At 38.4% G+C, this 13,242-nt stretch overlaps 1 protein-coding gene across 1 annotated transcript in view; it reads left to right on the forward strand.

Annotated features, from left to right (window-relative positions):
- Positions 1-13,242, forward strand: part of ADGB (androglobin) — a 227,648-nt gene that overhangs the window by 210,170 nt on the left and 4,236 nt on the right. The window contains exons 32-35 of the mRNA XM_023550601.2: positions 112-214; positions 6,952-7,167; positions 11,770-11,863; positions 12,554-12,737. Of these exons, the coding sequence (XP_023406369.2) occupies positions 112-214; positions 6,952-7,167; positions 11,770-11,863; positions 12,554-12,737 (597 nt within the window). The remainder of the gene's footprint in view (positions 1-111; positions 215-6,951; positions 7,168-11,769; positions 11,864-12,553; positions 12,738-13,242) is intronic.

Below are 13,242 nucleotides of genomic sequence, written 5' to 3' on the forward strand. Positions count from 1 at the left end.
CTCTATTCAACTCACGTTTTTCTGTTTCTTTTGAGTACTATTAACATGTGGTTGCCTGTACAGTTTGTTATTTTCAAAGCGCATAAAATGCTGGTAATATTTGTTCTTTAGGCTTCTCAGGCTCGTTTGCATTACCTCAGCCGGTTCTTTAAGAAGACGACTGATACTGAGGGTGGCCCAGTGGGTGAAGGTCAAGTTAAACCAGCAGAAGAAGGTCAGTGAACCCTGCCCCAGCTGTTACAGAGGACAGAGCTGTTCCTTCTTTTGCAACTTTTAAAAGAGAATCAAGAAGTCACTCCTGATAAAAGAGAACATTTCAGAATCTGTTTTATTACAGGGTTGTAAAAAAATTGAGCAAGTTCAGCTAACACTGTAAACAGTGCATCATTATCAAGTACTTTCTCTGATATTTACTGATTTAATTCCTACATCTGTCTTTTTCCTCCTAAAACAACAAAAAAAAGCCAAACCCATTGCCTTCGAGTCGATTTTGACTCATAACGACCCTATATGACAGAGCAGAACTGCCGTATACGGTTTCCAAAGAGCAGCTGGTGGATTTGAACTGCTGAACCTTGGGTTAGCAGCCATAGCTCTTAACCACTGTGCCACCAGGGCTCCTTTTCCTCCCAAGTAGATATAACTTCTCCCAATTTAAGAAAAGATAAAGCCAAAGATGAGGGTGCAGCCTAGGTAGAAAGTAACAATAAACAAACTTGAAGGTAGGCCTACTACTATAAATCTGACACCTTTCTGAAAGCAGGAACAATAAGTATAATAGTAGTAAAGCCAACTACTTTTATTGAGTTATTACCCTGGGGCCATCCCTGTATTTTTATTATTTCATTTAATACATCAAGCCACTGAGACATATAATATTTTTCCAGTTTGCCAACAAGGACACAGGCTAAGAGAGCCTCAGTAACTTCCTAAATTTGCAAGATCCCAAGAGAGAAAGGCAACATTCAGAGAGGGGTCTTTGCGGCCTGTGTCTTCTCACAAGCACGTGGCTGCCTCCATATAGCACTGCACTGGGCTATCCATGGTGGTAAATTGTCCTTTTCCATTTTCACATTTCCAGGAATATAATTCAATAATTGTTGTATTATCGTAGCATAATTCATATGCCATTTAATGAACAATATGAAAAACAAATATGAAAAAACCTCATCCTGGAATGGACACTGTGCTAAGAAGCTTGTGTTTTTTCTCTCATTTAAACTCATAGCAACTCTGAGGTAGACATTACTATTCCCATTTTCCAAATGAGGAGACCAAACTTCAGAGAGGTTATCTTATTCTTCCTAAGTCATATATCTAAAAAGTGACAATACTGGGACTTGAATGTGTCCAGCTCCCAAAGCTGGAAGCTATGCTACCAGTATTCAAATACCAACAGGGTAACCCACGGCAGACAGGTTTCAGCTGAGCTTCCAGTCTAAGACAGACTAGGAAGAAGAACCTGGCACTCTACTTCTGAAAAGAATTAGCCAGTGAAAACCTTATGAATAGCAGCAGAACATTGTCTGATATGGTGCCAGAAGATGAGCCCCTCAAGTTGGAAATCTCTCAAAATATGACTGGAGAAGAGCTGCCTCCTCAAAGTAGAGTCGACCTTAATGATGTGGATGGAGTCAAGCTTTCAGGACCTTCATTTGCTGATGTGGCACGACTCAAAATGAGGAGAAACAGCTGCAAACATCCATTAATAATCGGATTGTGAAATGTACGAAATATGAATCTGAGAAAATTGGAAATCGTCCAAAATGAAATGGAGTGCATAAACATCAACATCCTAGGTATTAGTGAGCTGAAATGGACTGGTATTGGCTATTTTGAATTGGAAAATCATATATATGGTTTACTATGCTGGGAATGACAAATTGAAGAGAAAAGGCATAGCTTTTTCAAAAAGAACATTTCAAGACCTATCATAAAGTCCAGTGCTGTCAGTGATAGGATAATATCCATACACCTACAAGGAAGGCTAGTTAACATGCCTATTATTCAAATTTACACACAAACAACTAAGGCCAAAGAGGAAGAAATCGAAGATTTTTACCAACTTCTACAGTTTGAAATTGATCAAACATGCAATCAGGATGCATTTATAATTCCTGGTGATTGGAATGCAAAAGTTGGAAACAAAGAAGAAGGATCGGTAGTTGGAAAATATGCCTTGGTGATAGAAACGATGCCAGAGATCACGTGATTGAATTTTACAAGACCAGCAGCTTCTTCATTGCAATACCTTTTTCACCAACATAAACAGCGACAATACAAGTGAATTTCACCAGATGGAATACAGAGGAATCAAATGGACTATATCTGTGGAAAGAGACGATGGAAAAGCCTAATATCATCAGTGAGAACAAGGCCAGGGGCCGACTGTGGAACAGACCATTCATTGCTTATATGCAAGTTCAAGTTGAAACTGCAGAAAATTAGGAGAAGCCCACAAAAGCCAAAGTATGACCTTGAGTATATCCCACCTGAATTTAGAAGCCATCTAAAGAATAGATTTGACATTTGGAACACTAATGACTGAAGAACAGACACATCGTGGAATGACATCAAGGGCATCATACTTGAAGAAAGCAAGAGGCCATTAAAAAGACAGAAAAGAAAGAAAAGACCAAAATGGATGTCAGAAGAGAGTCTGAAACTTGCTCTTGAACGTTGAGTAGCTAAAGCAAAAGGAAGAAATGATGACGTGAAAGAGCGGAACAGAAGATTTCAAAGGGAAGCTTGAGAACAAAGTAAAGTATTATAATGATCATGACCTAGAGGTAGAAAACCAAAAGAGAAGAACATGCTCAGCATTTCTCAAGCTGAAAGAACTGAAGGAAAAAAAAAAAAATCAAGTCTCTAGTTGCAATATTGAAGGATTCTACAGGGAAAATATTAAACGATGCAGGAAGGATCAAAAGAAGATGAAAACACTTTGTACCAAAAAGAATTAATTGATGTTCAACAATTTCAGGAGGTAGTATATGATCTAGAACCAATGGTATTAAAGGAAGAAGTCCAAGCTGCATGAAGGCATTGGTGAAAAGCAAGGCTCCAAGAATTGATGGAATACCAATTGAGATGTTTCAACGAACAGATGCAGTGCTGGAAATTTTCACTCATTTATGCCAAGAAATTTGGAAGATAGCTACCTGGCCAACCGACTGGTATAGATCCATGTTTTTGCCTATTTCCAAAAAAGTTGATCCAACAGAATGTGGAAATTATTGAACAATATCATTAATATCACACTCAAGTAAAATTTTGCTAAAGATCATTCAAAAGTGGCTGCAGCAGTATTTTGATGGGGAACTGCCAGAAATACAAGCTGGATTCAGAAGAAGATGTGAAGCCAGGAAGATCATTGCTAATGTCAGATGGATCCTGGCTGAAAGCAGAGAATACCAGAAAGATGTTTACCTGTTTTATTGACTATGCAAAGGCATTTGACTGTGTGGATCATAACAACTTATGGATAACCTTGTGAAGAATGGGATTTCCAGAACATTTAATTGTGCTTATGAGAAACCTGTGCATAGATCAAAAGATAGTCTTTAGAATCTAGCTCAATTGGCATAACATAGTTTATAAAGAAATGTTCTATATTCTAGTTTGGTGGGTAGCGTCTGGGGTCTTAATAGCCTGTGAGCGGCCCATCTAAGATACTCCACTGGTCTCACCCCTCTGGGAGAAGGGAGAATGAAGAAAACTAAAGATGCAAGGGTAAGATTAGTCCAGAGGACTAATGGACCACATCTACCATGGCTTCCGCCAAACTGAGTACAGTGCAACCAGATGGTGTCCGGCTACCACTACTGACTGCTCTGACAGAGATCACAATAGAGGGTTCTGGACAGAGATGCAGAAAAATGTAGAACAAAATTCTAACTCACAAAAATAAACCAGACTTACTGGCCTGACAGAGACTCGAGAAACCCCGAGAGTATGGCCCACAGACACCCTTTTAGCTCAGTAATGAAGTCACTCTCAAGTTTCACCCTTCAGCCAATAAGTAGACAGGCCCGTGAAACAAAACGAAATGAACGGGGCACGACAGCCCAGTAGCAAGGACTAGAAGGCAGGAGGGGACAGGAAAACTGGTAATAGGGAACCCAGGGCCCATAAGGGAGAGTGTTGACATGTCATGGGGTTGTTAACCAATGTCATAAAACAATATGTCCACTAACTGTTTAATGAGAAACTAGTTTGTTCTATAAACCTTTATCTAAAGTACAATAAAAAACATAATAAAATAAAATAAAAGAGGTAGTTGTTCAAACAGAACAAGGAGACGCTGTCTAGTTCAAAGTTGCCAAAGGTGCTAAGCAAATAACCTGAGAGCCTGGACTACATGAAGAAGAACGGGGCATCAGAATTGGAGGAAGACTCATTAACAACCTGCATTATGCAGATGAATCAACTCTATGGCGCCTAACAACAGCAGCTCCCAAAGCACTCAATCTTCTAATCATTAGTCTAATGTAATGCTAGGAATATAAGGTAAATAGGATGCAGTTCTTTTTCTTCAGTCTCTGGATTTTGTTATTATTATTTTTAAATTTTTAAAAATAACATACATACGGTAAAGTCACAGTCATTAATTGTGCAGTTCGATGAATTTGCACCACTTGGGTTAAGATATAAGGTACTTACCACTTCCTAGAAGTCCTCGTTCCCCTTCCCAGTCATTTCCTCCATTAAGGTAACCACTGTTCTCACTCCTGTCACCATCAATTCATTTAATCTCTTCTCTAGTTTCATGTATTTTCAGTCCTACTGCATATACTCCATATGTCTCTACTGTTGCCCTAAGTCTGAATTTACTTGAGGGCAATGGGGTTATTAATGGGTTATGCCTCCTTGTTAGTAACTTGTGTTTTACAAGAAATTTGTCCATTTTATCTAAGTCATCAAACTTATTAGGATACATTTTTTAACCTCTCTTTTTCTTAATCAGTCTTGTTCTAGGAGTGTATCAATTTTATGAACACCTTTAAAGAACCAAATTTTGACTTCTGAATGTCTGCCTTTTATTTCAGCATTTCATTTTCAACTTTCTGCTTCATTACCTTCCTTCTAATGTCTTTGAGATTAATTTACTAATATATTTCTAGGCTCTACATACTGAAGCTTAGATAATTGACTCCAATCTTTTTTTACTTTTATAGAAATGCAGGTAAGAGCTATGGATTTCACTACTTTAGCTGTTATATTTTTGTTAGCATTGACTGGAAATATTTTCTAATTTTCAGTGTGTTTTTCTCCTTGAACCATGAGTTATATAAAAGTGTATTGCTTAATTTCTGAACATTTGGGGATTTTCTAGTTATCTTTCTGTTACGGTTCCTAGTTTAATTCTTTTGTGTCCAAAGAACATTGTCATTATGATTTCAACATTTTGCTATTTGTTGGAACTTTATGGCCCAGCATATGGTTTATTTTGGTAAATGTTCATGTGTGCTTATAAAAATAATATTTTGTTTTATAATTGCTGGTTGAACTATCCTGTATTTGTTAAATTGGTCAAGTTATTTAATTTTTTATTTAATTTTGGGAACCCTGGTGGTGTAGTGGTTAAGAGTTTTGCTGCTAACCAAAAGGTCGGCAGTTCGAATCCACCAGCCACTCCTTGGACACCCTGCGGGGGCAATTGTACTCTATTCTTACAGAGTCACTGTAAGTCAGAATTGACTCGAAGGCAACGAGTTTACTTAATTTTGTTGTTAAAATCTTCTCTATCTAGACTTTTTGTCTGCTCGCTTTCATTTACTGAGAGTTATTTTAAATATCAAAAACCTCTCTTCGTTATCAATTCAAAGGTGAAGAAAATGCATCCCTTGTCTTCTAGATTTGATTATTCCGAAAAGTTTCCCACTTTTAATTTTAAGGATAACAATTATAAAGTATAAAAATCCCAAATGGATATAAAACCCAGATTGCTGCCACTTTTGGTCACAGCTATCACTATATAATGGCTATTTTTTAAAGTTTCAGCTTGATAATACAGTAAAACTTATGAAAGCCAGAGCCTGTATAAGGCAGATACCTGTCAGAGAAGGAAAACTCAAATATTTTCCACTAAAACGAGCACTAGAAAAGTGGTAAGACTGTCCTCTGACAAAGGCGGAAAACTTGCAAGACCAGAAAAATAAGGCAGTCGAGTCGAGTTCCAGCTCTCACAGGTTTCGCTGCACCATGATGCGTTGTTTCACGACAGTGTGCGGAACGTGAGCAATGATAGCCCCAAATGCCCGGCCACTTAACCCGCGTGGTCTTTTTCATTATAGCTCAAACGGTTTTTATTCTTTCTCGACGATGTTCACTGTAATAGTAGTTTCAATTGTGTAATTTCTGAACTCAGAACATAAATAAAATTAGTAGTTCACACTACTCCATTCAGTAAACCATTAAACAACTAGATGAATAACTGTCTTAAATATAAACCTGTTCCTTTGAAGTGAAAATATCGCTGTTTTATCCTTTACATACTAAGGTCCATTTTTCAGCAGTCAGACTTAAGGAGCCATCCCACTTAAATATTTTGCAAATCTGCTCAAAATCCAGTCATAAGACACTTCTGGCCTCCACACCAGAATGAGATGAGGTGGAAGGAACATCACTCTCAATAATAAACCACAACCTAGACTAACTTCAAATTTACATTTTTTTTTTTTTTAATGTGAATATTTCATATCTGGAGGCAACTTCCGGACATACTGGCGGCCTGCCTGGGCCATCTAAATCATCTCTGAGGTACTCTCTGTGGTGTCTTCTGAAGCACCTATTCTTGTTTTTATTTTATTTTATTTTTTTCTGGTTAGAATTTGCAAAGGTTTTGAGTCACCTGCTCCAAATCTTTTTTCCCGTACGCCCTGTTATGTTTCGTATGTGATTTTGTAGCGTGCAAGTGTTTTTAGTAATGCATACGTCATGTTATAATAGAAACGCCTGCAATTATTGTAAAGGAGCTAGACACAAAGAGTGCTGTGAGTTCCGATGGCAAAGAGGCTGCCCCAGCAGGGAGCATGCTGTGGAAGAAGTGGCAGATGAGCAAGAGCGTAAAAGACCTGCCAAAAGCTGTAAGCAGTGAAAGCGGAACTACAGCGTTCTTGGCAACAAAGGAGGAGCGTGAGCAGAGCGCACGCAAGGAAAATATCAGTAAGTATTTCTCTCATTGGCAAGAGGGTCCTCCTCTTTTTCCCTGACCTTCTACTAAACCAAGCATGATATCCTCCTCCAGGGACTGGTCCTTCCTGATAACATGTCCAGAGTACAGACATACCTCAGAGATATTTCAAGTTCAGTTCAAGATCATCATAATAGAACAAATATTGCAATAAAGCAATTCACAGGAATTTTTTGGTTTCCCAGTGCATATAAAAGTTATGTTTATACTATACTACTCTGTCCTATAGGGTTGCTATGAGTCAGAATCGACTCGACGGCAGCAGGTAGTAGCAGGTTTTATAGTCTATTAAATGTGCAATAACATTACCTCTAAAAAAAATGTACTTAAAAACCAAAAACCAAACCCATTGCCATGGAGTCCATTCCTACTCCTGGCAACCCTATCAGACAGAGTAGAACACCCCACACACAGGGTTTCCAAGGAGCTGCTAGTGGATTTGAACTGCCCACCTTTTGGTTAGTAGCCAAGCTCTTAATCACTATGCCATCAGGGCTCCAAAAATGTACATACCTTAATTAGAAAGTACTTTATTGCTGAAAAAAAAAAAATGCTAACCATCGTCTCAGCCTTCAGCAAGTTGTAATCTTTTTGCTAGTGGAGGGTCTTGCCTAGATGTGATGGCTGATGACTGATCAGGGTGTTGATTGCTGAAGGTTGGGGTGGCTGAGGCAATTTCTTAAAAACAGTGAAGTTTGCTGCGTTGATTGACTCTTCTTTTCACAAAAGATTTTTCTGTAGCATGCAATGCTGTTTGATAACATTTTGCCCACAGTAGAATTCCTTTCAAAATTGGAGTCAATCCTCTCAAGCCCTGCCTCTGCTTTATCAACTTTTATGTAATACTCTAAATCCTTTGTCGTCATTCCAACAATGTTCACAGCATCTTCACCAGGAGTACATTCCATCTCAACAAACCACTTTCTTTGCTCATTCGTAAGAAGTAACTCCTCATTCGTTAAATTTTAATCACGAGATTGCAGCAATTCAGTCCCATCTTCAGGCTCCATTTGTAATTCTAGTTCTCTTGCTCTTTCCACCACATCTGCAGTTACTTCCTCCACTGGTCTTGAATTCCTCAAAGTTATCCATGAGAGTTGATTCAACTCTTCCATACTCCTGTTAATGTTGGTATTTTGACCTCCTTCCAAGAATCAGGAGCCCTGGTGGCGCAGTGGTTAAGAACTACAACATGCTACGGCTGCTAACCGAAAAGATTAGCAGTTTGAATCCACCAGCCACTCCTATGAGGCAGTTCTACTCTGTTCTGTAGGGTCACCGTGAGTCAGAATCGACTCCACATCAATGGGTAGTAGCCCATGAATCATGAATGTTCTTAATGGCATCTAGAATGGTGAATCCTTTCCAGAAGGTGTTCAGTTTACTTTCCCCAGATCCATCAGAGGAATCACTATCTACGGCAACTATAAAACAAAACAAACCAAACCTGTTGCTGTCAAGTTGATTCCAACTCATACCAACCCTATAGGACAGAGTAGAACTGCCCCATAAGGTTTCCAAGGGGCAGCTGGTGGATTCGAACTGCCGACCTTTTGGTTAACAGCCGAGCTCTTAACCATGGTGCCACCAGGGCTCTGTGGCAGCTATAGCCTTATGAAATGTATTTCTTAAATAAGAAGACTTGAAATTTGAAATTATGTATGCTGTGTTAGCAGGCATGAAAACAACATTCAGCTCCTTGTATTATCTCCATCAGAGCTCTTGGGTGACCAGATGCATTGTCAATGAGCGGTAATATCTTGAAATAAATATTTTTTTCTGTGCAGTAGGTCTCAACAGTGAGCTTGAAATATTCAGTAAACCATGTTGTAAACTGATGTGCTGTCATCCAGGCTTTGTTGTTTCATTTATAGAGCACAGGCAGAGTAGACATAGCACAATTCTTAAGGGCCCTAGGATTTGGGAATGGTAAATGAGCATTGGCTTCAACTTAAAGTCACCAGCTGCTTTAGCCCCTAACAAAAGTCAGCCTGTCCTTTGAAGCTTTGAAGCCAGGAATGAATCCTCTCTAGTTATGAAAGTCCTAGAGAGCATCTGCTTCCAACATAAGACTGTTTTGTCTACATGAAAGTGTGTTGTTTAGCGCAGCCCCCTTCACCTTTCCGAGCTAGATCTCCCGGATAACGTGCTGCAGCTTCCACATCAGCGCTTGCTGTTTCACCTTGCACGTTTATGTTATGGAGATGGCCTCTTTCCTTAAACGTCACGAATCAACCAGTTTTAGCTTCAAACTCTTCTTCTGCAGCTTCTTCACCTCTCTCAGCTTTCATAGAATTGAAGAGAGTTAAGGCCTTGCTCTGGATTAGGCTCTGGCTTAAGGGAGAGTTGAGGCTGGTTAGATCTATCTAGATCACTAAAACTTTCTCCATAACAGCAATAAGGCTGTTTTGCTTTCTTATCATTCATGTGTTCACTGGAGTAGCACTTTTAATTTCCTTAAAGAGTTTTTCCTTTGCATTCATAACTTGGCTAACTATTTGGCAAAAGAGACCTAGCTTTCAGCCTATCTCAGCGTTTGACATGCCTTTCTCACTGAGCTTACTCATTTCTAGCTTTTGATTTAAAGTGAGAGATGTGTGACTTTTTCACTTGAACACTTAGAGGCCATTGTAAGGTTATTAACTAGCCTAATTTCAATAGTGTCATGCTTCAGGGAACAAGGAGGCCCAAGGAGAGGGAGAGAGACGGGGAAACGGCCAGTAGGTGGAGCACTCAGAACACACAACATTTATAGATTAAGTTTGCCATCTTTTATGGGTGTGGTGCGTGGTGCCCAAAAATAATTACAAGAGTAACATCAAAGATCGCTGATCATAGATCACCATAACAGATATAGTAATGAAGAAAAAGTTTGAAATATTGCAAGAATTACCAAAATGTGACACAGAGACATGAAGACTTGCTCAGCACAGGGTTGCCAAAAACCTTCAATTTGTAAAAAAACACAATATCTGCGAAGCGCAGTAAAGCAAAATGCAATAAAATGAGGTATGCCTGCACATGAAATGATGTCTCGCCGCCCTCGCTTCTAAGGAACATTCTGGCTGTACGTCTTCTGAGACAGATTCATTTGTTCTTCTAGCAGTCCACGGTATGTTCAATATTCTTGGCCAACACCACGATTCGAAGGTATCAATTCTTCTTCAGTCTTCTTTATTCATTGTCCAGCTTTCACATGCATAGGAGGTGATTGAAAATACCACGGCTGGGGTCAGGCGCAGCTTGGTCCTCAAAGTGACATCTTTGCATTTTAACGCTTTGAAGAGGTCTTTTGCAGCAGAGTTGCCCAAGATAACGCGTCATTTGATTCCTTGACTGCTGCTTCTGGGCGTTGTTTGTGGATCTAAGTAAAATGGTACAGCCACTTTGGAAAACTGCTTGGCAGTTTCTTGAAAAGTTAGTCGTAATTTTACCATATGACCTACCCCCCAAAATGAAAATATATGTCCACACAAAGACATGGGTGTGAATGTTCATGGCAGCATTATTCATAGTAGCCAAAAAGTAGAAGCAACCCAAATGTTCAGCAGTGGTGAATGGATAAACAAAATGTGGGGTACTGTTCAGCAATAAAAAGGATTGGAATACTGACACTTGCTTCAATGTGGATGAACCTCAGGACATTATGGTGAGTAAAAGAAACCAGACGCAAGGGGCCACGTACTGTAGGATTCCATTTACGTGAAAAGTCCAGGAAAGGTAAATTTATAGAAAGAAAATTACATTAGTGACTGCCTGGGGCTTGTGGTGAGAATATGAAGTGAGTGTAAAAGGGCAGAAGAGATCTTATTTCAGTGATGGAAATATTTTAAAACTGGATTTTGGTGATGATGAAATTACTAAAGATCACTGAATTATAAACCTAAAATAGGGTGAGTTTTATGGCCTGTAAATTATACCTCAAAAAATTAAATGTGTTGGAAAGGCTGTAACATTAATATCCAAGACTCTAAAATTCTTTCTCAAATCTGTTGTTTGGGGTCACTATGGGTCTATGGAATACAAAGCTGTTGCTTATTTGATTTTCAGTGTTTCCCTTTTATATGCCTGCACTACTGGACTAAAATTTTCTTGAAGGTAGTGTCTCCAACATTTTTGTATTTCCACCCCCATAGTGTTTACTGTAGATTTTGTACATAGCTCAAGCTCTTTAACTTGTTTGTAATGAAATTTTGTAACTCAGAGTAGGAGTTTTTTGTCTTCTCCTTTATTTGACTATAATGTTCTGCCACTTTTCTTATAGAGTATATTCATTTTGTCATTTTCTTCATTTAAGTATAAGTGTATGCAGTCACATTGCTTCGGAATTGACTTGATGGCAGCGAGTTCCTTTTTTTTTTTTTTAGTAGCTCCTGCTAAAAAAAAAAAAAATTTTTCCTGCTAAAGTGTGGATGTGAAATATTATATTTTAATAAAATCAGATTAAATAAGGCAGTCCAATTAATGATTGTATTTTAAAGAAAATGATATTTTCAATTAAAATGAGATATATAGTTGTCCAGTTAGTCATTGATTATTTTTTGAAAACCTAGCACTTTCTTATTTTTTTAAAGCAGGGCCTCGTTCACGATCCCCAACGATTTTGGAAATGTCTCCACAACTTATTCAAAAAGAGTTAGAATGTATGGACTTATCTCAATATGTGCGGTAAGTTTTGATCAACATGATTATTCAGACATCTGTGTTCATAAAATTTTGAATACATTGCTGTAGGCAGTTGCTAAACAACCGAAAATTTGAAATTAAAAAGTCACTATATCTTCAGCTTATCTGAAGTTTTAGAACATGAGTTTATATCTCAAATTTAACAAATATTTTATTAAATCAATTGTAAAAGCATTTAAAAGTTTTCTGTAAATATTTTATTTGTAGTCCAACTGAGGTGAGTTGAGCTACAGAAGATTCCCCTTATACCTGCTGCCATTATTTAGTTAGATTCAGTTTTCTTGAGAACTACTCAATAGGATTAATAGAAAGAGAGTTACTCATGCATATATATGAGTTTGGAAACATCAGAATTATTTAGCTGCATGAATTCAAAAGGAAAACCTACAGAATTTTCTCAGACTTGGCTAACACCAATTCCACAATCACTTCACTAAGGGGTGTATTCAAATTTCCATGTATTTTCCCAAAATATTTTCCTAAAATACCAGTGACTCAATAAACGGAGCATAGTCCACTGAAAGAACATGGCTGGTTCTTTATATTCCTAATATTTGTTTGACATAGACCACTGTATTGTTGATATAATTTTAAATATTTGAGTTTTGAAGCAAACATCATTCCAGAGCTCCCCAGTGACTTACCTGTCTCTTTCGCTGTCTTTATAACAAGGAAAACAAACGCGGACGCCCTGCTGCAGACAGAAGAGCTGAGTCAGCAGCAGGCAATGCAAAAGGCCGAAGAAGTTCATCAGTTTCGACAGTATAGGGCCAGAGTCTTAAGCATTAGAGACATTGACCAAGAAGAGCGGTTCAGGTTAAAGGATGAAGTCCTGGATATGTATGGGGAAATGCGGGTGAGTCCAACAGTGAGTGACACATGAACCACAATTCACAAACTCTTTTCGTTATATTCAAAGGAAATCATAGAATCATATGTCATGGTAGAAAGAAGTCTTGAAAACATTTAGTTTTATAATTTACAACTTCTGGGGAAAGATGACGAATTGATTATACACATCTAATTTCACTCCCTCTGTAAAATGACAGTATTAGAAATCTTTAAATTACATACAAATCCACAAAGATGGGAAGAATGGCAGAGAAGTCAACAACAAAACTATCTGGAAGTTGGAAAATAGCTGAATGAAGACGACACTTAGACGAGAAACGGTCAAACCCTGAACTGGCAGTGGAAGACTCTAAGCTTCACCTCAGTTTGCTCCACGGAATCTCTGTAGAATCCTCCAAAGTCTCTGAAATTGGTGGCAGTAGGTACGGTAGAAAGGGAAGGGGAAACGGGAGCAAAACACAATAGCTAGGTTTGGTTTAATGTCATTTAAAAAGCAGCTAGAATTCCAG

The sequence above is a fragment of the Loxodonta africana genome, chromosome 1, assembly GCF_030014295.1.
Source record: "Loxodonta africana isolate mLoxAfr1 chromosome 1, mLoxAfr1.hap2, whole genome shotgun sequence".
Taxonomy (NCBI): domain Eukaryota; kingdom Metazoa; phylum Chordata; class Mammalia; order Proboscidea; family Elephantidae; genus Loxodonta; species Loxodonta africana.